The 27,097-nt window shown below is 43.6% G+C and overlaps 1 protein-coding gene and 1 long non-coding RNA gene across 2 annotated transcripts; both read left to right on the forward strand.

The window, feature by feature from the left end:
- Positions 1–2: 2 nt before the first annotated feature.
- Positions 3–22,649, forward strand: PAXBP1 (PAX3 and PAX7 binding protein 1; the record flags this gene model as incomplete). Its single annotated transcript, XM_027663531.1, has 18 exons — positions 3–456; positions 1,267–1,395; positions 3,029–3,205; positions 4,285–4,506; positions 5,077–5,180; positions 5,567–5,787; positions 6,765–6,954; positions 10,970–11,093; positions 13,105–13,204; positions 13,644–13,759; positions 14,953–15,152; positions 16,584–16,728; positions 16,880–17,001; positions 17,303–17,379; positions 17,634–17,700; positions 19,202–19,348; positions 19,746–19,900; positions 21,130–22,649. Coding segments are annotated over 18 exons (2,868 nt in total), but the record flags the coding sequence as incomplete, so codon positions are not given.
- A 2,648-nt stretch (positions 22,650–25,297) lies between these two features.
- Positions 25,298–26,451, forward strand: LOC113956682. The gene is made up of 2 exons (XR_003530927.1): positions 25,298–25,688; positions 26,112–26,451. It is a non-coding gene; the product is annotated as an uncharacterized LOC113956682 (long non-coding RNA).
- Positions 26,452–27,097: the final 646 nt, after the last annotated feature.

Genomic DNA, 27,097 nt, shown 5'->3' on the forward strand with positions numbered 1-27,097 from the left:
TCCGCAAGGCGCGGAGGGTGAACGTGCGGAAGCGGAACGACTCGGAGGAGGAGGACGAGGAGCGCGACGAGGAGCCGCCTCAGGAGCCGGCGGCGGCGGCGGCCGGGCCGGGGGGGGAAGGGCCCAGCGAGGCCTCCATGTCGCTGGCGGCGGGCGCCGGGCTCCTGCCGCTGCCCGCGGGCTGCGTGCCCCTCGCCCTGCCCGGCAGCCCCGCGGCCTTCGCCTGCGCTGCGAGCTACGGCGCGGCGCTCGGGCTGGGGCTGGGCTTGATGGGAGGCGACCGGGCAGGCCTGGGGGCTCTGCCGGCGCCCGCCCTCCTGCCCCCCCCGCCGCCGCCGCAGCCCCAGCAGGGCAACGGGCTGCCGGCGGCCGGCCGGCCCAAGGAGAAGAAGCGGCCGCGAGAGAACAAAGAGGTGCCGCGGGCCAGCCTGCTCAGCTTCCAGGACGAGGAAGAGGGTGAGACGAGAGGCTGCCCGGCCTTTGGCTCGCCGCTCGCGGGTGTGGAAGGGGCCCGGAGCTGCTCGGCCTGGCCCTGCCGGCCGCGCACCCTCGGCCCTCGCAGAAAGCCGGGACCCTTATTTATTTTTGAAGGCGGTTGGGTTTCCGCGTGTGATGTGGGGTCGCCTGAGAGGGGGAGGGCCCTGGCGGCGCGGGGCGGGCGGGCAGGGAGCGCCCCGTCGGTCCCGCTGCTCTTGCCCGGCCCGGCCCGGCTCCTGCGGGGCCAGCGCGCTCCCAGCCCCGCGGAGCAGCGGCTTTAATTCTGGCTGTAGGGGTTTCAGTTGCCTCCCCTTCTGTGTTGCCGGGGCCTGAGCGTTCCCCCCGCGTTGCGTTCGCTGCACGTGGTGTCCCGCAGGCGGGGGTTTGTGCGGTGGGAGTTGCTGGGCCCGCTTTGCCGACCTGCCGCTTTCCCCCGGCACCGGCGGGGTCGGCTGAGGAGCATCTGCCCCGGGGCTTTGTGTCGGGTTTGCCTTAATCTGCTGTGGCCGCTGTTCACGGGTCACGTCGGACTGCCTTTTTGCCCTGGCCCCTCGTAGGTGTCTTAAAAGGAATTCTCTTGCAGCTACCAGAACTTGGTTTCTAAGATTTGCGATTAGAAATCTTGACAGAAATACTGAAAACATGAAATAATGCTATAGACTTTGAAAAACGCTGGCAGTTGTTTGTGAATGGCGTTTCTAAAGTTCTAGGTACAAAATTAAGATATTTAATAGGTAAGTATACTTGATGGTGGGTCTAATGTAATGTTTTCCAATTTCTCTTTTAAAGAAACTGAAGAAGTTTTTAAAGTGAAGAAATCAAGTTACAGCAAAAAGATTGTAAAACAATTGAAGAAAGAATACAAAGAAGATCTTGAAAAATCAAAAGTTAGAACAGAGGTCAATTCTCCAACAGATGGTAACTGCAAAACTAATAGTAACTTTTGTAGTGGGAAAGATGGATTATTGTAATTTCTTTTTTTGTTTCCAAGAGGAATCGTTAGTCTTCTAGAGGATTTCATGTTTAGAGCTGAAGAAAAGCACACATTAAATTTGTTACTTGAGCCTTACAGGTGCTGTTCTGAAGGTGGTAGAGAGTTCTTTGAATCTCTCCTATGTGGAAATTAATATAGAAGGATGAAACTTCTCAGCTCTGTGTACGGTTGTCAGTAGACATCAGTTTTCTGAATTTCAGCTGTGTTTATGGCAAATGAGTTTCTTACTGAGTTAGGAAGGAGTTATATTAGTTTAAAAATATACCTGGTGCTTGTCTGACAGGATGTGTCCTTGTAATGCATCTTTTTCAAAGAGGAAGACTTTTGGGGTGAGCAGAGTGGTGTTCTTTGTCATTAAGTAAGCTGCCTGTGTCAGGACTTGGACATTAGAGTAGACTTGATGATTGAGGTGACAGACTGAAAGTGTTGGAGCAGAAGGATCTTTTAACAATGTACAGTCCTCCACAGCTTGGAGTAGAACCTGGGACTTCAATTCCAGTTGTACTGTTGTTTTTTGGGAAGCTCACTGGTAAAGTGTAGTGATTCCTTTTCCAGTTATGTTTTTGCATAGAATATATAATGCTATGAGCATGAGCTGAGAGGCTCATGGTGTAAAGATTGCAATGCTACAGCCGAAGCATATGGGAGCTGAACACGGTCCCATGCAGGAAATACCCTTCTTATATTTAATTAAATTATTTCTTAAAAATTCTTAAATGTTTTTTTAAAGGTTTTGGCTGTGTTTAGAAAACCCACAAATTCTTTCTTACTAGAATCTTTAGGTTGCCTGTGCATTGGTGTGGGGCACAAACAAAACCAGAAATGGTCATTTGTGTGCATAGTGTTCAGGGTCATCTGTGAAAACCTGGGTCTTAATTCTTACTTCTGTCACAAAGATCGTTTAAAAAATTGCATTTTGAGCATGGCTGTGTGTGCCTGTTTTCTGTTTGTTTTGCTGTCCCTAATTGATGTGGTTATGGTGTAAAGACCTTGTGGCTGCTACTTGAGTCAGTAGCCTGGATTCTCTACTCAAATGCTTGAGTCTAAAACCTCACATATGTGCAGCTTGGATGGGATAGCTGAGTTTAACTTGCACTGTTTTACACAGTATTTGTACTTTCTGCCTGTATCTATCTCTGTGTTACCCACCTGATGAAAGGGGTTGTTACACCCAGCCCAAGATGAAAATGAAGGCTTCCTTTGGGATGAGTTTGTTCTTGTGGAAAGATTGAGTGTAATACAGGCAGTGCTTTCTCATCACATATGTAAGAGACAAGGTTGCCTATATGATCTCGAGTTCCCTTAAACTTTCTTAATACTTGACAATATGGAGAATGTCTAGTGGCTGTTGGTGTGCCTGCCTTGTCAGATTTCATTTTGAGAGGATGTCGGTGACTTAACCACAGTTCAGAAAGCATATTTTACTAGATCGCAAGCAATAAAATTATCGTTCAAAATTTTAATCTGATTTTTCCTTTTGGTTTTTGTATCTTAAAAAAAATACTTCCGAGTGATCTTTATAAAAGGAGTAAAACATGGGCTTTGTTGTCTTATCAGTCGAAGCACCACTAGAAAAGACAGGACAGAATAAGGATCTAGGCCAAGAAGATGGGACTGCAAACAGTGAGCATGGTGAAGAAGAAATGGAAGTTGAAAGTGAGAAGGAAGATGAAAAACCGAAAGCTGGTGGGGCGTTTTCGAATGCTCTGTCCTCACTGAATGTTCTCCGCCCAGGTTGGTCTTTGTAATTTGTCTGATTAGTTAGCAAATGCTTTAGCCAATGTTTACAGCAGACTAATGTGCATGAGAGGTTAGGAAACAGTTTCCAGCAATATATCTGGCATCTGAGAATTCAAGAAGGTGCTGTTTTCTAAAGGGGTTCAGTTTCACGAGCCTTACAAGAGAAAACGTTTTGCTACAGAGTACTTCATCTTGATGTCAAAAGCAGGAATTTGTCTCCCAAATAGATGACAAGCTGTAGGAAAATCTAGATTTGGAATAGATGACCTCACATGATATTTAACTGCTGTCGGTTAAAATCTGTTCTTTAGTTCAGGTGTTTCAGTTACGGGTCTGCAAGGGATCGGAAATATTTCCCTAACCTGTTTTGTATAATGAGGTTCTAGTCAGACCCTGAGGCCAAAGAAATCAGTCTGAGAAAGTATTTTTGAAACTGGTTTGCTAATTGTGGTAGTCTGCTCACCAGATATAAGGTGGATGTCCTGGGAACTGTTCTTTATGTGACTTACATAAGTTGCATTACTTTTGTGCTGTAGATTTTAGAGTTTTTCATTAGGTCCCCTTTTCTTGTTTCTCTTCAGTTGTACAATCTTCTCATGTTAACTTTGTCTGGTTTGGTGTGTCTTCTTAGTCTCTGAGCTGTCATCATCTGTTGAAATGGTTGATGCTTTTTGTTCCCCCAAAATAAGAGCTGGGAGCAATATCAGGACAGGAAGTGACACAGTCACGCACCTCAATTTCTTCCTCCCTTTGCAATAGTCAGCTCCTGTAAAGGGCTTCCTCTTCTCTAGGAGTGTTTCCTATAGGAACATCAGGCTTCTGCTCTTAAGACATGTGAACTGCCGGAAGCATAGCCACACTTTTTATGAAGATCCCACCTTTGAGGGTTTCTGGTCAGAAAGTTTACATGTTTAGCTTCTAAGTTGCTTGCAGGTGTTTCTGTGAGTATGGATTTGTTTCCTCCCGTGCTTGTTTTTTTTTCTGTGCGCCAAGATGATTTGGTGGGGTGGCAGAGATGAGTGATAAGAAATCATAATACCCGTTTGTTTAATGGTGCACACGTCTGTCTCTAGGAGAAATTCCAGATGCTGCTTTTATTCATGCCGCTAGGAAAAAGCGTCAGATGGCTCGTGAGCTTGGGGACTTTACCCCCGTTGAGAGCGAACCGGGGAAAGGCCGCCTCGTTCGAGAGGATGAAAATGATGCCAGTGACGATGAAGATGATGACGAGAAGAGGAGGATAGTTTTTACAGTGAAGGAAAAATCCCAAAGGCAAAAGATTGCTGAGGAAATAGGTAAAACCCTTTTTGGAAGGATAAACATTCGCGCTGTTTTCGCTGTGGATTCTCCCATTAAGCATTTTTAAAGAACGTGTTTTTCAGACAATCTGGAGTTCTGTTCCAGTGCTGACAAAAAGTACTACCCAATGGAATCTGCTTATAAAATGTTGAGCACAAAACTATGTTCCTGTGCACACTGCTGAATCTAATAGAAACTTCCACTAAGGATCTATTCTTATTTTTCCTGTACTCTGTTTTTAGGAAGTATATAGTCGTGAAAAGAAAAACATTTGATATAGAATTCTCTTTGCTGACAAGCAGTTAAAATAACCTCTTGGAAGATGAGAATTAGTAAGATACATGGGTTTTTAACATTAGAGGGTTTTACCAGCGGTGAACTGCAGATTTACTCCTTGGGTCTTTCAGGTGGAATCCCTATGCTAATAATTCGCAGGTCGATGTCCTTAATTCCTCCCGAGGAGGAAAGGAAGATGGTCTGAGTTCTCAGTGAGGCCTGGTCGCAGGTTTTTTAAGTTATGCATCATCTCCTCCTTTTCCTTACTTGTCTGTTTTACTTGTTTGAAGGTATTGAGGGAAGTGATGATGAAGCACTGGTGGCAGGGGAGCAAGATGAAGAACTCAGTAGATGGGAGCAAGAGCAGATACGAAAAGGAATCAACATACCCCAGGCATGTATATAACTGAACTCGGTTTTGGTTTGTTTCTGCATGCACTGGCTAAATCTGTTACAAACTTGAGTAGTTTCCAGAAGGCTTTTTTATCTGAGAAATTCATTGTGTAAATGCTGATATTCTTTAAAGAGAACTAGTATAAATATTTAGAATTATAATGATACTGAGAATTTGTCCATTTAAGAAGGTGCTTCTGAGGGTATTAATTTCTTCCACTTTAAAGGAGAGGTTGGAAGTTCTGTGCTTAAATCCACTTGATAAGGACATTTTGTAAATGTATTTGCTTACATTTTTCACTTTATAAAGTGTGAGACGTGTAAGAAAGTAAGTTTCTCCTTTCTTTAAAGCCTAACATAGTACACTTGGATTTCCTCTACCACTAGGTTCAACCAAGTCAGCCTGCTGAAGTGAATAATCTGTACTACCAGAACACTTACCAGACACTGTCTTATGGTTCATCGTATGGTATCCCATACACCTACGCTGCCTACGGATCATCGGAGACCAAGTCTCAAAAAACAGATAATACAGTTCCTTTCAAAACTCCCAGTAATGAGATGACTCCTGTTACTATTGATTTGGTAAAGAAACAGCTTAAAGACAGGTAGGACAGACCATCTTTTTAGACTTAAAGACCTGTCCCCTAGGTTTCTGTTCCTCAGGTGTCTCTTTAGTCTCGGTGAGCAAACACAGAGTTTCATCGCTGGAAAAGTACTGACTGGCACATCCACTTAAAAAAAAAAAGGCAAACAAAAAAAGCTCAAAATGAAGATGGCATTGACACTTTGTTCGAAACTCTCCTTGGATTGCTTCTCTGGAAGTGAAGCTTTAAATATGAGGCCATTGATGTTGTTGAAGACAGGTCTGAGTTGCATCTTCTGGACACTGCACAGTCTTATAGTGAAGAAGTGAAAGGCCAGTGAGGTGTTCAGCTTATCAAGCTGCATTCTTTTAAACTACAAATCAGAGTTTTCCCCTTCAGCAGATGAAGAATTTAATTTTTAGTGTATACTGGGGTGGTTTTTTTTTTGGTTGGGTGGGATTTTTTTTGTTTTTTTTTTTTTTTGGTTTAAACACTGTAATCTGCTTGTCAGGTACACAAAAGGGGTGTGGAATGAACAACCCAATTGCAATGAGAAACCATTTGTAACGAGCAGCTTGCACTTTACATGTCTTCAGAATTGGTTTGTATGCCCCTTGTAGCGTTACAGCCTTTGACAGTGAGTCAAGTTAGCAGAGGAAAAAAAAAATGCTTTGTATAAGCTGTAGTTGCCCTGTACCTGCAGCCTTGACACCCATCTTTTCTTTAGGGCCAGCCTTGCACTGTTGTAAATGCTGTCAGCTCCTGTAAGAAGGAGTGGGAGTGGCCATGCCATGCACTCAGCAGAGTCCAGCAAACGAATGCCAGCCCTTAGCCTTGCTGGTGGTGGAGAGAGGGGACAAAGTGACAAATGAAAGTTGGAGAATGTCTTTGCAGTGTTTCCCGCGTGTGGGCTCAGTACTTGCACTGTCTGTTTAATATCTCAATGGTCTGAAATAGACTTTTGGATGTAAATTTACTATTTATCCATTGCCCTTCAGGTTGGACTCTATGAAAGAAATGCACAAGGCTAATCGGCAGCAATATGAGAAACATCAGCAAAGCCGAGAGGACTCTACCAAGGCAATTGAAAGATTAGAAGGGTCTTCTGGGGGTATTGGTGAACAGTATAAGTTTTTGCAAGAAATGCGAGGGTATGTCCAAGACTTGCTTGAGTGTTTCAGTGAAAAGGTAAGGATGCAAAAACATTCATCTCTTTTCCAAAAAAAAAAAAAAAAAAAAAAAGGGGGTCTCTTAGCACATGCCAAACACCACATTTCCCTCTGTCCTCGAAAAAAAAGTCCCCTGAGAACTCTTCTGAAGGTTTGGTTATTCAGGGATTGAAAAAATAACTTTTCATCATGCTAAACTGGTTGTCAGGAACCTCTCTTCCCAGTGTAAGAGATCGCTGACTTTAGATTGCCTAAAAACTTGTAGATTTTGTGTCTTTAGGACTTTGGTAGATACTCTGGCATTTCAGCTTTACTCAGATGCTGCTTTTTACTTGTGTTGGACATCAGGTTAGCACAAATAAGGGCTGGATTATGACCTTGCTAGTTTCTGGAGTGCTTTGTGCACACAGTAGCAGAGACTTTTCTTTTTTGTGTTATTATAGACTTCCTCCTGCCAGGCATTACTTGGTATTACTCTAGTCTGAAGGAGAAAAGTTTTAAAAGTAATGTAGCTGTTCAAAGACACCCAAACATAGAAATATCCTTCTTTCATGTAGTGTGATACCTTTGTATATGTCTAACTCAAAAACATATTCTTTATGCTTTGAATACTTACTTTGTTGTAAATATTGTAGGAACTCCTGAATATATATATATATATATATATATATTTATATATATTTATCTATATATTAGGCACACACAGGAGCTGTAGAATTCAGTTATCAGTATACAGGCTGTTTCTTCATTGTCTTCTGACTTGAATACAGTAGTATAGTAGCTTCTTAATATATTACCTGTCAAAATGACTGAGTAGTTTAAGCTACTGTTTGCCCAGCTCGTTAGGTGTGGGAGAGGAACAGAAAAGCATTCTGGGTGTTAGTGGGTTAGACATTGATTGTCCAGTATTAGTGCAACTGGGAGAGACCAATCTTCAGTCCTGTAAAGTGAAGAATAACTATGTCATGAACAAACCTAGGAAGTGTGGATCTGTTAATTCACCCAGCTGATGGATTAGTGTAACTAATTACCTGCAATTGATTGTTTCCTGATGAAACCATAATCCCAAATCTGACAGATTCTGTATAAACCTGGAAAATTTACTATTAAGTTACAGTGTAACAATTTCAGTTCAGTTTGTAGGAAGGTTTTTGGCCTCTTCTATATACTAGTAAATAAATCCATCCCGGCCATTTTACAGCAAACTAACAAGCCTGTTTGGTAAATTAGCAGCAGCTACAGTTGTTTTCCTGGTAGTTGGTCTTTTGAGGATTCCACACCTGGCTGCCTTCCTCCCCCTTCTCAACGTCCCCATCTGCCACGCCAGTCCCTTGAACTCCTGAGGCGTGACTCTTCTCATGCTTCTTAGGGGCATTCACAGAGGTTTGCTGGTGTCAGGAGGAGGCTGTTGCTGTATTTGTGTGTGCAGTGAGTTGCAAAAGCAGGAGGTGATGTGGTCAGTCTAACGGGAGCATTTCATTTATGATGATGTTATTTGGCCAGATAGTGCGGTTTGGAATCCAGTGGTTTCAGCATGACAAAAGTACCATCCAATTCAGAACCACCAGTCCACAGGGCACTACAAGGTTTTCTAAAAAGGAGGTGTGGGGAGGGGAAAAAAAAAAATCAATTAATAAAATCAGTATCAGTTTTTATTTAAATGAAACGCAGTAGGACAGTAAATTGTTGTTCTGAGTGTAGAGATAAATTACCTTCAGCTTTTTGCTAGAACCTGTGGCCCTAACTGCTTCATATTTAAAGGGTTGCTATTATTGTTTATAATAATGTGCATAGTTATGCTTATAATGTGCATAAGCATATAAAATGTGTATCTATATGTGTAATAATAATACTATTGTACATGTATATATACATACCTATATGAACACATATCTTGGGATATTTTGAAAAGATTCTGAATGTTAGAATCACTTTGCCTATTTGTGAGGCACAGCGGAGGGTATAATGAGGCAGCTGTTATGCAGGTTCTAGAAATGAGCACTAGAAAGGTCAAAATCCCTGTGATATCTTTTTTTCCCCCCATAAATAAGAGAGTGGAAGATGCCTGCATGACTTCCTTGTGAAGTAGTTCCTGTCAGAACGATGCTTTCTGGGAAGGCCAGCGAGTGGCAAGGGTGTTTTTACATTTGGGGTGTAGGAATGTACAGTGGATACAGAAAGATGGAGTTGTTCTGAGCGCGCTTTGGCAGCACAGGGAGATGAGCTGTTACTTTACCTGCAAAGCAAATTATCAAAACACACTCTGTGTGTCAGAGATGTGGGCTGTACCTTAAAATTATCCTTGTGATCTAAATGTTTAGGGAGCTTTCTGCTTTTCCTCTTCCACTGTTTACAGTGGAAGTGAACAAAAAACCCCTTGAAAACACCGAATTTAAGGTATTGAGTAAACAAAACAGGGAATGAGGCTTGTAACTTTTTAGTAGCCAGTGAAATTGTCAGCGATTCATCAACGATGGTATTGATTATAGAAGAATAAGGGCTTCCAAGTCTCTTGTGTTTTAAGTGGGAAATACTTTTGAGTGGATTCATATATCTGAATACATCACTGGTTGTTTTTTCTTTTAATCCTGAGACAATTTCAGAAAACCTCTGGGGATGCTTTGAAAAAATTCGTTAAGCTTTTCAATGTTAGAATTTCCTTTACATACTTAAGAGAAGAAGCTATGTTTTCTCTGGTAAATTGCAGTAAAACTAGTATTTTTTGATTATTATTTCTGTTTTCAGAATTGTCTTAAATTCTCAACATAGACTTCCAGTGCTGGGATATCTTTCTCACTAGTCTTTTTTCCAAAAGAAAGGTGTACATATTTTGAGTTGGCGTAGAGTTGCTTTCATTTTAATCCCTGGAGTCCAGTTTATCCCACAAAGAGCTAATACTTCTTTTCATGTAATATCTCCTCTGATGTGTGTGTCAGTCTCAGCTGAAAAGGCCCTGTAGCTATAATCTCAGAATCTTATATTTTACTGAAGGAGGTTCTTTAGTAGCTGCTGAGTCACATTCTAAATTACATCAGGAAACAATTTCCGATTTCATCTTTTGTTTTGAAAAACCCCCATAATCCTGGATGGTAGGCAGCAATGAAATATTTGAGCTAACAGGCTGGAAGACTGGAGTAAGCATTCGTCTGGAGGTAAGGAGGATATGGCTTAAGTGTTCGTGCCAAAAGGACTTGCCTTTCCAAATTTAGAGACTGTGAAAAGCTCTGTTTTGCATTTGGATATTTATAATGATCTAGTTCTAACCTGTCCCAGGAAATGAATTTTCGCAGAAGTGATCAATGAACCTGCTGTTTAATGTCAGGACTGTTCTAACATCATCTGTTTCTGTTAGAGTTGCTACTAAAATTTAGTCCGCTAAAAAAAAAACCAAAAAGTGACAGGTCTGAGCTGACTTACCTGTGTATCATTCCAGGTTATACTTAATGCATAACTCGCACAAATTGTAGTGTTTTAGTTTTAGTAACTGTCTAGAGGAACATTTGGCTGATGTGAATTGCCCTTTGGCATGACATGGTTATGCAGGGCTTGATTCCATTTCAGTAATAAGAGTTAGAGTGAAACAATAGCTGCTGGCTTCAGGAGGATGGACTGATAGGTGGGTTTTTTCCACTATGTACAGCTGGGTTATTTTCTCATTTAACTGTAGAATACCTCTACATTCTTGTATAAAGATAGGAAACAGTAAGGTGTGAGAATTGTAAACCCTCGTACAACATGTAACGTGCCTGGTAGAGAAAGCAAGAGTACTGGAAAGGCTATTTCACACTCTAAAATGATTGTCTTGCTGTGTAGGCTCATTCAGTCCACAGAAGTTGCTTTCAGAACGCTCTTGCTCTGATTGAACAAGCTGCCAACACTAAATGCATGTATTTTCCACACCTTCAAAGGAGTAAAAGGCACGAGTTTGTGCTGCTAGGAGCACAGCCCCAGCGTTATGCTTCGGAGTAGGATGGGAGCCCGGAAGCTGAGCAGCCCGAGAACCGGGTGTTACGGAGTGTGTTGTATTTTTACAGGTGCCTCTGATTAACGAGCTGGAGTCTGCAATGCACCAGCTGTACAAACAGCGAGCTTCCCGCCTTGTCCAAAGACGACAAGATGATATTAAAGATGAATCTTCGGAGTTTTCAAGCCATTCAAGTCAGTCCATCTTGAAGGTTTTTATTATTCATTAAACAACCTTGTTTACTTAGTATGACTAAGTTGAAATGTAAATGTTTAACATATGAGTGTCTTAAAAGTTTATCCTTACTCTAGAGATGGGTAGCAGCACGTTTAGATGAAAGTTCTCTAATCTGTTTTGTTTTGAACTCCAAACCGCTCTAACTCTGACTTCATCTCTCCTTTCTGTTTCTCTTAACTATATTTTCTCCTTCCTAGCACTGAAAGTGTATGCATGGTGGCAGTGGAAATAGTGGTAGCATGTGTCTCCCCATTTTCCTCTTACGTCAGGACTTTTTAAAAATTTGTTTTAACCTTCCTGAATCTATACATGGCATTTAACATCTACAGTTAGTTCTGTACAAAGCCATGAAGCACTGGGCTAGACTTCTGTGTAATGCTCTGGTTTGTAGCCAGCATAAGTATTTAATTTCAGGCACTTAACTGGTAAAGCTAAAGAACTGGAAGACTAATCAGACTAATACAGAGTGACCCTATATGAAATACAGCTCAAGATTAGCCACTTCAAAGTCCTGCTTGCTGTGAATTTGTGGATGGGAGGTTCTCACTGAGGAGGTTTCTTGTGGCTATTACTCTTCAGTATGTAAAACTCTCCACAAGTATAAGTGTTAACTTGGATGGAAATATATGTTTCTTGGAGGTTTTATTCAAAAAAACTGATGGGTAAAATAGCTGAGGAATTGGAGTCCTCCTGCTTCAGAGAGCTTCCCATTTTTAGAAATGGCTTTCTTGTCTGTCCTATTGCTGATGTAAAATCCTATAGTAGAAGCCATTTCCTGTTCTGTCGCAGTGTGCCCAGAGATGAAATCTTTTAATACCATTAGGTAGAATTGACCGAGGATGATGAAGTGTTAGGGTGGCAGAGTTGCTACTCCTTTACAGAGTGGCTGGCATACAGATTCCTTTTAGGACTGTATTTGGAGCCCCAGGCATCACACATAGGCCTTGCAGTTTTGCCATGAAAACACTGTTGGGAGAATGTGAGAACCAGAAACCTGGTGTACTAGAAATGTATTTCCTAAAAGAAACTTGGAATAGATTCTTCTAGACTGAAATTTAATGGGGGTGTGGGAATAGTTGTCGTGGCTGAGGTTGGGTTTTACAGAGAGCTCTTCCACAGTATCTGGAAGTTTTGAGAGGGCTCTTAGTAGTTCTGGTATTGAACTGGAATACTGACACAGATCATCATTAATACTTGTAATGATGAATTTGTAAATAGATTTAGTTAGAACATGCAAATTTACTCCAGAACTTTGGATAGGCTGATTTTTAAATGTTAATATTTCAGTGGGTGGACTTGAGCACTAGTTAGCATTCAGTCCACTGTTTAAAATTTACCTGGGAAGAAGGAACTGGAAACACTCTTACGTGCTTTCTGTAACCAGGAACATCTATAAAGATAATCACAGCTTGAAGAGGAAGGAAGATGATTTGTCTTCCTGTAGATTTTGATGTGTGTTAAACTTCAGGCAGTCTAAAGCATGTGAACTTAGAAACACAATGACTAGAACTGTGAAACGTTTTATGTTCTTGCTCCAGTCACTATTCCCTGACCTTCATTTTGTTAATTTTCTTTTCAAAAGTTACATGGTGAATGTGTTTATGTAAGGAGCACTTTTTGTCTTGGACCATTCAATTTAAGCAATTTCTCTTATAGCTGTTGGCTCTTATGTAGTTGGGCACTGTTGTGAGATGGACAAGAGTGAAGTATGGTGAAAACTATTTGACATTTAAGGGGAAATTTTTCCAAACTCCGCTGCTTTCTGTTTTAACCTCTACGCTTGGGGAATTCAAGGCTTCTGTTTTGTTTGTTTTGGTTTGGTTTTTTTTTTTTTTTTTGAAAACTTCAACTTTCTGCTTCAAATTACACTTAGTTTAAAAGTAGGTAAAAGGCTCTTATGAAACTGCCTACAGCACGTTTCTAGAATCATAAATAAGCATTTTAATTTTCACCAATGTAATTTTACAGATAAAGCACTGATGGCACCAAATCTTGATTCTTTTGGGCGAGACAGAGTGATCTATCAAGAACAAGTCAAGCGCCGAACTGCAGAAAGAGAGGCCAGAAGGTAGAGGATGAGACTTCTTGTCCCCTGAGGAGTCTTTGCCTGCTTACATGATACAACTGTCCTGTGTGACATACTAACACGAGTGGCAGTGTTTGCTTCTTCCCTGCAAAGGGAAGAAAACACTTCACCTGGTGTGCTGGGCCAGGGGTATTCTTATATATCCCAATTTACCATGCAAAACAAGGAATCATTGCATGATTCTGATTTAAAATCACTCCAAGGAAGCACAGTAAATCCATTCTACATCTGTATGGTCTCTGCTGGTTTCTTTCCCTTCTTTTGTTTGAGGCAGCAGTATAGTGGAATGTTTGAGGTGGTGGCATAGTAAAAGTTCTTTTCACCCTGACTCTCCTTGAATTAAAAGTTAGGACAAGGTTAGGTGGGTGTGCTCATTGTACAGGTAGGAAGAAAAAAGTGGTAACTGGTTTGTGCTTTGCAGAGCTCGCCGCAGACAAGCAAGAGAGCAAACTGGGAAGATGGCAGATCACCTCGAAGGCCTTTCCAGCGATGACGAGGAAACTTCAACAGATATCACAAACTTCAACTTGGAGCGAGGTTAGAAAAGCTACTGAAGCGTAATCACAGAGTGGTTTGGGTCGCAAGGGACCTTAAATCTCATCTAGTTCCAGCCCCCTGCCATGGGCAGGGACACCTTCCACTAGCCCAGGTTGCTCAAAGTTCTGTCCAGCCTGGCTTTGAACACTTCCAGGGATGGGGCAGCCACAGCTTCTCTGAACAGCCTGTGTCAGGGCCTCCCCACCCTCACAGGGAAGAATTCCTTCTGAATATCCCATCTAACTCTGCCCTCTGGCAGTGGGAAGCCATTCCCCTTTGTCCTGTCACTACATGCTCTTGTAAGCTCATGGTGCCTGCCAGGACTCGCTCTGTCTGAACTGCCAATTCAGTTGGTTTATCTGAGATGCCCTCCTATATTTGCACTTGGCTCATCAAAGATGTGGAATAACTTGGCTTGGAAGGGACCTGGAGATGAGCTGTTTGAAACTCCCGTGCACAGCAAGGCCAGCTTTGAAGCTAGATCCACTCTGAATACAGCCTGTAAGGGTAAAAATCCTTTCTGCTGGAAGGATTCACTTTGAGGAGGCAGGTGATGCTTAGGAAGTCTTTCCTGCCTGGGAAGTGCCTTTCTCAAGGGTGGCTAGGTGTTTGTTTTTTTTTTTTTTCATTTTCTTTCTGCATTCCAGAGAGGCCTGCAGGCTTTCTCTCTCTCTAGTATGAGGAGAGATAAACAGATGTTGCAGGCAGTGCTGGCAGAGAGAGCTGGTGGCAGGGTGAGAACTGAGAAGATAAAAAGTCTTGAAGAAGGACAGGAGGTGTGTCTTTCTCAGGCCCAGTGCTTTTGCAGCACTGGTTCAGTTTTCCCTTGTAGATCTGCTATTCTTGACTTCAGAATAAATTTCCTTGAACTCCTTCCGTGTGGCATTCCAGGGGGTACCTGTGTGTTACCTGACACTGCACAGCCCAATACATCACCAATCCTGCATCTGGTGGCTGAAAATCATTTTATGGACTGTTTAAAGCGAGACAGTCTGTTGGAGAGTACTCATGTGCTCATGTTTTTATTGCCTTGTATATTTTAGGCAGAAGGACCAGAACTTTTAAAGGCGGTGGGGTTTTTTTTGGTTTTGTTTACAGGAGTTAGCTTATGTCAGTGAGCATCAAAGACTGTCTTGAAAGAGATATTACAGGGAATAGTTAATTAACTTATTGCTCCTTCTCTCCCCTGCCAGATCGCATATTGAAAGAGTCCAGCAAAGTTTTCGAGGATGTTTTGGAAAGCTTTTACTCCATTGATTGTATTAAGTCACAGTTCGAAGCTTGGCGCTCCAAGTACTTCGCTTCTTATAAGGATGCTTACATTGGCCTCTGTTTACCAAAGCTGTTTAACCCTTTAATCAGACTTCAGCTGCTTATCTGGACTCCTTTGGAGGTAAGGTCATCTGCAAGTAGCTTCTGCATAAGCTTCTCCAGAGCGGTTCTTTCACGCTTGTGCAGAGCAAAGTAAATTGCACCTCTGATGTGTGCTTCTCCTAAAGGGACGAAGGGATGAAGTTTAAAACAGGCACCTCTCGTGGGGCAAAGCTTTTCTGGAGTTTCTAGGCTGTTGTCCTCTAGTTTCCCAGCAGGCCAGAGTCCAATTCAGCACCTGCCAGTACCTTCGTAGTGGGTGGTGTAGACCAAAAAGTCAAAGAACATAAATAAAGGTGTCCTGGCCCATGGCAGTGGGTTGGAACCAGGTGATCTCTAAGGTCCCTTCCACCCCAAACCATTCTGTGATTCTATGAAAATACATTTAGGCTCTAAAATCCTTCAGAGAAGATTGTGACTCTAGATATGCTGTGTCTTCAGAAGTGGAAGTAAGAAGCCTGTTCTTATGTTGAGTTACAACCTATGTCTCTAGATTATATATCTTTCTTTCTCTCACCTACACCTTCATACCCTGCAGAACTCTGGCTGGCAGGTCTTTCTCATAGTCCTCCTTGCCCAATAATTAGGTAGGGACCATGGGAAAAGCAGTACAGCACCCAGTATCTCTGGCACATGTTTGTTGTGCAGCCTGCATGAGTGTGCTTACATGAGATGCCACCAGGACAAGCAGTTCAGGTACCTTTTGACTCCCACTCTCTTCCTCCTTTTTTCAGAAGTGGGTTTTTTCCTTAACTACTAGGAGAATTTTTTTAGAGGAGAATTTTCTGTCACCTCTGCTCATTGCAGAGGGAGGGAAGCATAAGTCCTCTTCAGAGGGAATTCAGAGTATTAATTTTATTAATTTGATGGTTCACTTCATTAATCAAACAAGGGGAAATCTATGAAAGATATCCTCATTAAATTTAAAACTGTTTTTGCACATTGTCCCTTCCCCCATGCTATTTCTCTGTGAGTTTCCAGGCTGACAAAACAAAGCTCACATTAGTTGGAGACATGGTACAGAGTTATCAAGTCTAACTGTATTCACTACTCTCTGTTACTGCTCCTGGTAAGCATTTTGTTGAGTGAGAAAAATTTCAAGGTGCTCATAAAGAAGAGAGATTTTAAATCCAGCAATCATAATTTTATAATGCAGCACAGTTGAGCTGTACTTCCCTCTTGTACCCTGATCTGTGGGCTTTTGTTTGGCTGCATCTATAAAGTAGAAGTTAAAATCTGTGGGGCAACAACTGCTAAAAAATTCAGTCTTCTGCCATTTTCACTTTTCATTACATCTGGTGACTGTGTGGTGGTAGAGGGAATCGGTTCATTTGTTTTAAAGTTGTTTTGTTCTGGTTTGTGGGTGGTATCATACTTGCCTGCGTAATACTTTTTCTGTGTGTTGACTTCAAATGTCCCTTTAGGAATCTAACCCCAGTTCTTTTTTAATTAGGGCAAGTGTCGAGATTTTGAAACGATGTTGTGGTTTGAATCGTTGCTGTTTTATGGCTGTGAAGAGCAGGAGCAAGTGAAAGATGATGCTGATATTTCACTGTTGCCTACCATTGTAGAGAGAGTTGTTCTTCCTAAATTAACAGGTACAGGCTTGGAAAATGGGAGGGAAAAGGTGGTGAAATCTGATGCTTGTTTGTGCTTTCAGATTTTACTGTTTTGTAAGTAATTGCATTAATGTCTCAATACCTGTGTTTGAGTATTTTCTAAGTGGAGCAATTCTTTAATCTCTTACAGTGATTTCAGAAAATATCTGGGATCCTTTTTCTACCACACAGACATCTAGAATGGTAGCAATTGTACAGAAACTAGTAGATGGATATCCCTCAGTGGTGAATGCAGAAAACAAAAATACACAAGTAAGTTGTTGTTGGTTTTTTTTTTCATAAATGCTTTGCCTAAGTTAAGGAATTTGAATTTATTTTTAATACACTTACTGTTGGAAAACACAGCAAGAAAGAGAATTTTTCAGCCATTCGATGCTCTGCAGCTTGGTTGTGGACAGTCAAATATGGTGATAAATTAAGAGACTTTAAGACTATATGTGTGCTGAAATATGTATGCCTTTACTGTTTGTTCTTTGTTGCTTTAAAAATCAATTCCTGATATTTAACTACTAAGGAACACCTTGGACATTTAAAAAAAATTTATCTGTTTCAGATGCTTTTAAAGGCATTATTGCTAAGAATGAGGAGAACACTAGATGATGATGTATTCATGCCCTTATATCCAAAAAAGTAAGTTTACTTTCAAGTATGGTGTTAGATCTTTCTTAGCAAGTCTCTGGCTTCTGTCCATAGTTAACAGGGGTTTTTCCCAGTGTGGTTCAGTGCCTGTGTACAGGACATCTTTTGTTATCCTATTTAGCAAAGACAAGAAGGATGGAAGGGAATAGTTATGGAAATGATGTGTGTGCTGGAGACAGGAAGCCAGAAATTCGAGACAGAGGTGTGGTCTTGGTTGCTCATTAAAGAAATCTCTTACTTTCCAGCATCTTAGAAAACAAGAACTCTGGTCCATATTTGTTTTTCCAACGTCAGTTTTGGTCCTCTGTCAAGGTAAGTCAGTAAAAACATCTGGTAAATGTTTGGTCTAAGACAGTGTAGCAATAAAATACTCCTCAAATTTGTGGAAAAGGGTAAATGGAAACTGCTTTAATTTTATTTGCAAGAACTCTAATTGAGGATTCTTAGTCTTTGGTAATGCACTGTACCTTCTGCATTAGTCATTACTGGTGTCCCCCAGGGCTCAGCTTTGGGCCCAGTCCTGTTTAATATCCTCACTGATGATCTGAATGAGGGGATCCAGTGGACCCTCAGTAAATTGGCAGATGACACCAAGTTGGGTGAGAGTGTTGATCTGCTGGAGGGCAGGAAGGCTCTGCAGAGGGATGTGGACAGACTGGATCCATGGCTGAGACCAACAGTGTGAGGTGCAACAAGGCCAAGTGCCATGTCCTTGGGTCACAACGACCCCCTGCAGCACTACAGGCTTGGGGACAGAGTGGCTGGAAAGTGAGCCAGCAGAAAAGGGCCTGAGAGTGCTGCTGACAGCAGCTGAGCGTGAGCCAGCACCGTGCCCAGGTGGGCAAGGAGGCCAGTGGCATCCTGGCCTGTATCAGGAATAGTGTGGCCAGCAGGACTGGGGAAGAGGTTGTCCCTTGTACTTGGCACTGGTGAGGCCACACCTTGAGTGCTGTGTCCAGTTCTGGGCTCCTCAGTTCAGGAAGGACATTGAGGTGCTGGAGCGTGTTCAGAGAAGGGCAGCTGAAGGAGTTGGGTTTTAATCTGGAGAAGAGGAGGCTCAGGAGAGTCCTTCTCACTCTCTGCAGCTCCCTGACAGGAGGCTGTAGCCAGGTGAGGGTGGCCTCTTCCCCCAGGCAACAGGACAAGAGGACATGGCCTCAAGCTGTGCCAGGAGAGGCTCAGGTTGGACATTAGGAAGAATTTCTTCAAGGAAGGGGTGATTAAACATTGGAGTGGACTGCCCAGAGAGGTGGTGGAGTCACCATCCCTGGAGGTGTTTAAGAAGACTGGACGTGGCACTCAGTGCCATGGTCTAGTTGGCAAGGTGGTGTTCATTCAAGGATTGGACTGGATGATCTCAGCAGAGATCCAACCTGATTGATTCTGTGATTCAAAGATTGCCAAGTGAAAGCACAGTCATTTCAACTTGCCTGTCACCGAGTGTACTCAGCCCAGGATTTTTGTATCCTTGTGCTTGCCAGAATAAAATACACTGCTTTGGGGGAATGGGAGAGCTCGAAGCTGTGACTGTCATCGTTTCTTTCCGATAAAAGGCTGTAAAGAAAATTAGCTCCCAACTAAACAGAAAAGGAGAGACTCGTGTTGGTTGAACACCTGCTCTCCACAGTCACACAAAGAGAACTCTTCTCTGGAATTTTCTGTTTAAATTGCAGCAGTGAGGGAGACTGTATTCTGAATAGGTTTGCAAAATATTTTAAAAACCTAAATATTTTAAAAGTGTTTTATGTGTTTGATTTACTGTCCAGTTTCAGTACATCTTGAAAGACTTGTTTTCCCTGTGTTGTGTTTTCAGTTATTAGGAAACTTTCTCCAGTGGTATGGGATCCTTTCAAATAAAACTCTCCAAGAGCTGTCCATAGATGGGCTGCTAAATAGATATATTCTTATGGCTTTTCAAAACTCGGAGTATGGAGAGGACAGCATTAAGAAAGCTCAAAGTGTAAGTAAAATCAGACAATGCTTAAAGTCATAGATTGCAGTTGAAGGGAAAATGTAGTTAAAATTCGAGGTTGCCTGTGAAATTTTGGCTTTGATATCTCAAAAGTTTGTAGTGTCAGTGAAAAATAGATTTTATATTTTCTTAATACACAAACTAAAGAAAGAACTAAAGCCAGCCAAGAGATTGGCTCGTATCTGTAGGTGTCTTAGGTATACTGTGGGTTTCAGATTTTTACTGCTTGGATTTTGGTTACCTTTTTTTTGGTAGTTTTCTCGCTTGTTCGCTCAGTTGAGCCTTGTCACTGCAGTTTTACCTGGCAGATTTCACAAAACATGTCACATAGCTTTTAAACTTTTTCTTACATTGTGTTTAACTTTCTTTTTCCTGTTCTACCTAGGTAATTGCTTGCTTTCCTAAACAGTGGTTCAGTAATCTAAAAGGAGACAAGACTATTTCTCAGCTAGAAAACTTCTGTAGGTACCTTGTTCACCTGGCTGATACAATTTACAGAAACAGCATTGGTTGCTCTGATGTAGAGAAGAGAAATGCAAGGTAACTTACTTTGAGTTAAAGCAGTTGCAGTTCTTGTGATCTGTTTTATTTTGCCTGTGCATGCAAACATGAGTAACTGTCTCCGTCCTGCTGCATGTCTTTGGAAACCTCTTTGAATTCAGACTTGAAATATGTTACAGTATGGTAGAGGGGGATATTTTTAAGGTGTCTAAACCCAGCAACTGCTGGAAATATTGAAACACTGGTAATATATATTGCACTACTGCTTAGTGTCAGAGATTCTTAAGGGGGTTTATAAAAAGGAGGGAGAGGGACTTTTTATATGGGCTGATAGTGTCAGGTCCAGGGGCAGTGGTTTTAAACTGCAAGAGGAGACACGTAGGTTGGATATTAGGAAGACATTCTTCCCTGTGAGGGTGGGGGGGCCCTGGCACAGGGTGCCCAGAGAAGCTGTGGCTGCCCCATCCCTGGAAGTGTTCAGGTTGGACGGGGCTTGGAGTAACCTGATCTAGTGGGAGGTGTCCCTGCCCATGACAGGGGAGGTTGGAATGAGATGGCCCTTAAGGTCCCTTCCAACCCAAACCATGCCATGATTCTGCTAAATTTTGTAGCTCCTGCGTTTGGACTGTTTCACTGGGTGAGCCTGTCGCTGATTCCTGCCTAATGGCTTCTAAATTCCAAACTGTCTGTCATATACAGTGGAAAAGTTCTGACTTAATTTACACAACCAGGTAGATGAAGCTGCTTTGCCCTAGATCCAAGAATCATTTTGCTTGAATCCAATAACCAGTTCAATGAAAAGTTCAGATTAGACACGTCACTGCTGGCCTGAAATGCTACGGGAACAGCAACAGCACAGGAATAAACAATCTTCCAGTCTTGTTCCAGTCTTCCAGTAGTCCTGTGTATCAGTGCAATAATTTGGGTTTCAGGTTTAAATTTTTGAACTCTCTCTTTTGATAGTGTGTTTCTAGATTTGAAAGAACTTTTTTTACCGGGCGAAAAGATAACTTGGTAAAAGTCTGTGGTGGAAGAGAAACATCCAGTTAGCCTTATTTTCATAGCGAGTTCTGATTTAATTTCTGTCTTCTGTCCTGCTTTTCCCCAGCTTTTAACAAAGCTGTTGCCATTACCCCAATTAAGCAAATATAATAAACCTGCAGCAGGAATATTAACTATATGGCTTCCTAATGTAATCGTCTGTTGTAATATTAATGCATGTCATTGATGGTTCTGTTCCTGTATTGACTTCTCCTTCCTTCTTTTAGGGAGCACATCAAGCAGATCATAAAGCTTTTAGCAAGTATCCGAGCCCTGGATCATGCTGTTACAGTTGCAAATGATCACAACGTAAAAGAGTTCAAGATTTTAATAGAAGGAAAATAGACTTTTCCCACAACTCATTTTGAGCTTTAAAACCATTCCTGATGTGTAATTTATGTACATATGTAAAGTTTCTTAAACTGTAAAGTATTGATCTTTGTTTTAATACAAAGTGCATTCTTATATACAACATCCTTAAAATAAAAATCATTGACTTCATTGAAAACAAAAATGGAATCCCAAGATTGTCATCTTTCCAGAAACCAACTTTTCCTTCGAGTTTCTCAAAATCTTGTTTACAAAAACACTTTGTGCCCATGATCAGTAGTCATCTACTCCTGTTAATTGTTCCATGGTTAACTGGAATGTGTATAATATATTTTGTGTAATCCAATGTATGCACATATTTATACCACCGTGTTGCTTTCACACTGGATATAGAGATGTTGTGCTGTTGCAATAAGCTTTTCATTTGCTAAAAATTACTTATTTTGACAATAAAATGATCATCTTATTGGTCAAAAGGGCTGGTAAAACATTCAAATATGTGAAAATCATTTGAGCTGAAGAGTAGAGACACGTTCAAATGGAACCTGACCTTTAAAAAGCAGCTGTGCTGCACTCCAAGTGGAGTAGCTGAAAAGTGATTTGCACTCAGAATATGGAACTCTGAAGACTGTTCTCCGAAAGGAAAATCCCAAATCGCTGCTGAATTATTTTAATGCAGGCAAACAATTACACTTGTGATCATTGTGCGTGTGTAGATGGCAGCACTTCCTAAGCTCCAAACACCTGTCATTTTGTAGGAGTAATGGTTTACCCTTGAACTCTGGACCCTCCTTTCTTTTCTAAGTTGCTTAAATCCACTGTTTGTGTCAGGATTTGGGGGTTTTGGTTTTGTGGGTTTGTTTTGGTTTTTTTTTCTGTTTTTTGGTTTGTTTTCTAATTTCGTCCATGGAACCTGTTTCTTCAGATTAGTGTGGCTAAAGAGGTCGAGCAAAATGAAGGTGAAAAAAACTTTGAAGTATTTATATTGTAGTAAATATTCAAATGTTACACTTTCCACTAATTACCATATAAGAATAGTCCTTCAAAAAAAAGCCCTAACTGGGATCAAATTTAAATGTACATAAAAAAGAAAACACTTTAAAAAAATCTGTTGATTTATATCAGAACACTAGTGACTTGATCTTGGGGTCCAAGGCATGGGGACAGCTGTAATAACCTTGGGTTAAGAGCTATTTCCACATGTGCCCTACTTTTTTGAGGGGAACTGTAGCAATTTGCGCAATGAGTAACATTTGTGCTCCTGTTGTGGTATAAATGAGTTACAGTAGTACCGTTTGTCACATGCACACTTCTTTGGACGCTGGACAGTTGTTTTTCTGAACTGTTGGGATTGATGGAGTACACTCAGAAATACCTGCTTTTAAAAATTGTTTCAATAAACTCATCTGGTGGAGGAGTTGTTGCGGTGCAACTTGGTAAGCTTTTTTTCCTTAAGGAAGGGAGTGAAGGAGATTACGGGGGTGCTGGCTGACTTTGAGTGTGTCAGACAGAAAAGCTGTTGGTGGTGCAGATAATAGTCCTTGCAGTGGAGGTAAAGGCCAGACAGAGCTTTCTGTCCTGGCACTTCTCTCGTGTGGGAGCAGTTCTTGCATATATTGTGTTCCGAAGGTGGTGGTTAAGTTTTGGAGGTGGGCTCCAGAAAGAGAATGACTCTATTTTCCTTTGGGAAGGGCAGCACCCAGCCCCAGTGCTGGTGGTGCAGACAAGAGGTGGCCCAGGGGAGGCAGGTCGGAAACAGTTTGATCAGGTTGGAACTGGTTTTATCTGGTTGGAACTGCCATAAAATAATAAATTTTTTTTTTTAAATCAAATAAAAAGTAAAAATCAAATTAAAAGCTAAATAAAAAAGAAAAAGGTTTCTTCAGATGGAATTGACCTGAGCCAGTGGCTTCTGCTCCAAGGGGAGTGGCAGCAGTAGGTCCTTCTGTCCAGTCCTCTACTCCACCACGTATTGCTTCCAGACCCGACCTTTGGGGGAAAGCAGCATTCTCAGGTGGGACACGAGCCTTGCCGGGCAGCTGAGGGGCTGCTAAAATCACAAACTCCGCCCAACGTGGGAGCTGGGAACCGTTCTCAAACTAAAGCTCCTGCAGGTGAGAGCTTACGATAACTAGTTCTTTTCCGGCCATGTTTTGGTTCCCCTCACAGCTCTGTTTTGGTGTTTTGGGTTCTTTTTTCTGTTTGTTTTTCAAGCAAAGACTTATTTGCGATGTGGGTCTCGCTACTTGCAATTTTTTTGTGTGCCAGTGAATACATTTTATAAGCACTGAGGTTCTATGATTCAGTTGTTCTAAATCAGGTAGTTCTCTTAGTGAGCAATTTGAGTTGTTAGACAGCACGGACTGCAGAAGGGGTTTTTGGTAAACTGATTGTTTATTAATTTATTGTAAAGCTCTCCAAAGAACTCCGCAGCGATGTGTGTTCGCTGCACCTGCCGTGGGGGCTGCGGGGAGAAGCAGCTGGGGGGGGGGGGGGGTGTTCTCTCCCCCCCTCCCCCCCCCCCCCCGGTTCCCTGGGCTTCCAGGGAATCCCAGCTCCCCTTGGCTTCTCCGGGGGCCTCGCGGCAGGGTTTCTAAGTGTGGCCCTGAGATTTTCTGGCCTCGGAACTGATGGCTGTTTCGGGGCACGTCTCACCGGGCAGTCTGTCTTTTAACGCTTGCCGGGGCAGGAGAATTGTGGCGGAAGAAAGCAAAGGAAGCCCAGAGCCTGGAGGAGGCAGGTGCCGATTGTGCCCGGGGCTTGTTCCTCACCGTTCCGTTCCAAAGGAGAGGGGAGCAAGAGGCAGAACAGCCCGCTGCTGCTGGGGCTGGACTGTCTGCACTGCCCAGGGGCCGGGCAGGACTTGGCCCCGATGCCTGCGTTGCTGTGCGGCAGCCAGGGAGGGGTCCCGAAAGTCATCCCCCCGCATGCTGTGCTGCACAGCAGGGGCTGGGTAGCCCGGTTCCCGGCCGGGGGACCCCGGGGGAGGCCGTGCTGGGGCTGAGGGGCTGCTGCTCTCTGGGCCTCTCGGGGTTTGCCTTGGAATCCCAAAGCCTGTGCCAGCGCGGGGGGGAGGAGGCAAAGGTGACTGTAAATTAGTTTGTTGTGGAGTGTTTTGGGGCCGAGTTCATGCTCTTGGCTTGTTGTGTGTCAATTCCCAGCCTCGGTCAGGGCTTCCCGGGGAGCGTTGCTGCTGCCGCTGCCGCCGCTGGGAGAGAGAAATCCTTTGAGAAGCCGGAATAAAAACAGCAACTGTGTGAATTGCTCAGCTTTCCCTAGGGAAGGGCAGGTTTTAGGGAAGAAAGGCCCGTACTCGCGAAAGGCGCCGCGCGTCTCGCCGAGGGGGGGGGGCGCGCGGCTGCAGTGCCGCTCCCGGCCGTGTCCGCCAGGCGGCGACTGTGAGGCAGGGCCCGGCGCTCGGGGCGGGCTGGGAAGCGACGCCCGTGGGAAAGCGGCGGTGTTTTGGCCCTGCCGAGCTTCTCCGACCTTAAATCCGGAGTCGGAGGCGTCCTAAGGATGCCTTGGGGTTGAGGGAGTGATGCCTTCAACTCAAGATAGCACCTGCTCCTTAGTTACAAAAAGTTCCTCCCAGGAAATTTTCAGGCGTGCCCATAGATCTCCTCGCTGTTTGTTTGGGAGAACAGGGTTTTCTCGTCTGTAACAGAATAGTCGTGGCATTTGCTATTGAATGCTGGTGGCAGTCTAGTCAGAAGAGGAGCCCGTGCTTCACTAATTTTCCCTTTTTGTCCTTCGGGGTGACTTCTTACCAGGGATGTTCTTCTTGACCCCCCGGGGCAAACGGAGGCGTTCGCCTGGTCAGCGTCAGGAGCCATCCTAACTGAGGCCCTGCTGGGTAAGTGCTTTTCGTGTGACTGGCCGGCGAAGCTGTCTGTGGGAATGACCTGGCTATTGCTCGGTGCAGTCCTAATTAAGGTGTCTTTTACTCCGTGTTCCCAGGCTCCCTCTTTCCCTTCGGTCGCCGTGGATGTGCCGGACGCCTCTGGCAGGACTGAGCCTGCGGCTTTTATGTCCAGCGTGCCTGCAGGTAAGAAAAGCTGGGAGTGCAGTCCCTCTGCTTTGATTGCTGTGCCTCTTTGGTAGGGATTTTGGAGGGGAATCCCAGAGCGATTTGGTTTGAAGGGGACCTTCAAAGGCCACCCCGTCTTCCGTGGGCAGGGACACCTTCCACTGTCCCCGGTTGCTCCGAGTCCCGTCCAGCCCGGCCTGGAACACTTGCAGGGATCCAGGGGCAGCCTCGGCTTCCCTGTGCAGTGTGCTCTGATATCTCTCCACTGGCATGGTGAAAAATGTTGTCAGCGTGTTTTGTTGGACGACGGGAAGCAGGACCGGGGTGAAAATGACATTCTCTTAGGTGCTGGGACGAGGAGGACTCGTGCGGGCACCTCCAGAGACAGCGGGAACGGGAGCGTGCTGCGGAGAAGGAAAGTTCCAGGTGGTGGGTGCTGAGAAATTTGTCCTTGCCTTGCCCTGTGCTCTGCACTTAGCAATGGGTCAAGTGCAGAAGTTTCCTGGGGAGCCTGGAAAATGATGCCGGGTCTGCGAAGAAAAGTGGGGCCAAAAGAGCAGGACCTGGGTCTGCGAGCGTGGGAGGAACAAGGGACGGGTCATCCTCTGCCTCCAGGAGGGAGGGCAGCAGGAAAGGCCCCGGACTAAAGCACGGAAGTGCCGTTCCCCAGGGAGCCCCTGCCCAGCACTGAGCTTGCTCCTGCCCTTGCTGTCCCTTTCCCAGGGGAGCCGAAGCGTCGGGGGCGGGTGCCAGGGGGGGATGGAGCTGCCGAGGACAAACCGGGAGGGTGTTTGCGAGGGAAGGGGGGAGAAGGAGCTCCTGACGGGCTTTTTTTACTTCTTCGTCCCACAGAATTGCCACGAGAGGAAATACTTCCGAGGGGCTTCCCTCCGGATAAGCCCTGAATATGCCGGGAGGTTTCAGCCGGGAGAAAGGAGCTGTGGAAGAAAAGCAGCCTAAAAATAGCGAGCGGGGATCATCAGGTTTTCCAGCCAAGAAAAACAAGGAGGGAGATGAGGGAATGGGGTTCCAATTCCTGATGATTTGGTGGGTGTAGGAATGCTTTCTGTGTGTTTTCCAGTCCCTTGTGATTCCTGGGATGATTTTAAAATGATGGCTTTAGCAATCAACTAAATTGGAGATGTTGTTTTTGAGAGGAAATGAGGCCAAATAAATGCAGAGTTTTGGGTCATTTTTTGGGGTGATTTGGGTCAGTTTTTGTTCATTTTCTGGGGAGATTTGAGTCAGTTTTGGACCATTTTTTGGGGAGATTTGAGTCAGTTTTGGGCCATGTTTTGGGGCGATTTTGGTCAGTTTTGGGGGCATTTTTTGGGGTGATTTGGGTCAGTTTCTGTTTATTTTTTGGGGAGATTTGAGTTAGTTTTGGACCATTTTTTTGGGAGATTTGAGTCAGTTTTGGAGCATTTTTTGGGGAGATTTGAGTCAGTTTTGGACCATTTTTTCGGGAGATTTTGGGACAGTTTTGGGGGCATTTTCTGGGGTGATTTGGGTCAGTTTCTGTTCATTTTTTGTGGAGATTTGAGTCAGTTTCTGTTTATTTTTTGGGGAGATTTGAGTCAGTTTTGGACCATTTTTTGGGGAGATTTTGGGACAGTTTTGGGGTCATTTTCTGGGGTGATTTGGGTCAGTTTCTGTTCATTTTTTGGGGAGAATTGAGTCAGTTTTGGAGCATTTTTGGGGGAGATTTGAGTCAGTTATGGACCATTTTTTGGGGAGATTTTGGGACAGTTTTGGGGTCATTTTCTGGGGTAATTTGGGTTCATTTTGGAGCATTTTTTGGGGAGATTTTTGGCAGTTTTGGGGGCATTTTCTGGGGT

The sequence above is a fragment of the Corapipo altera genome, unplaced genomic scaffold (genome assembly GCF_003945725.1).
Source record: "Corapipo altera isolate COAL_440 unplaced genomic scaffold, ASM394572v1 165, whole genome shotgun sequence".
NCBI classification, from domain to species: domain Eukaryota; kingdom Metazoa; phylum Chordata; class Aves; order Passeriformes; family Pipridae; genus Corapipo; species Corapipo altera.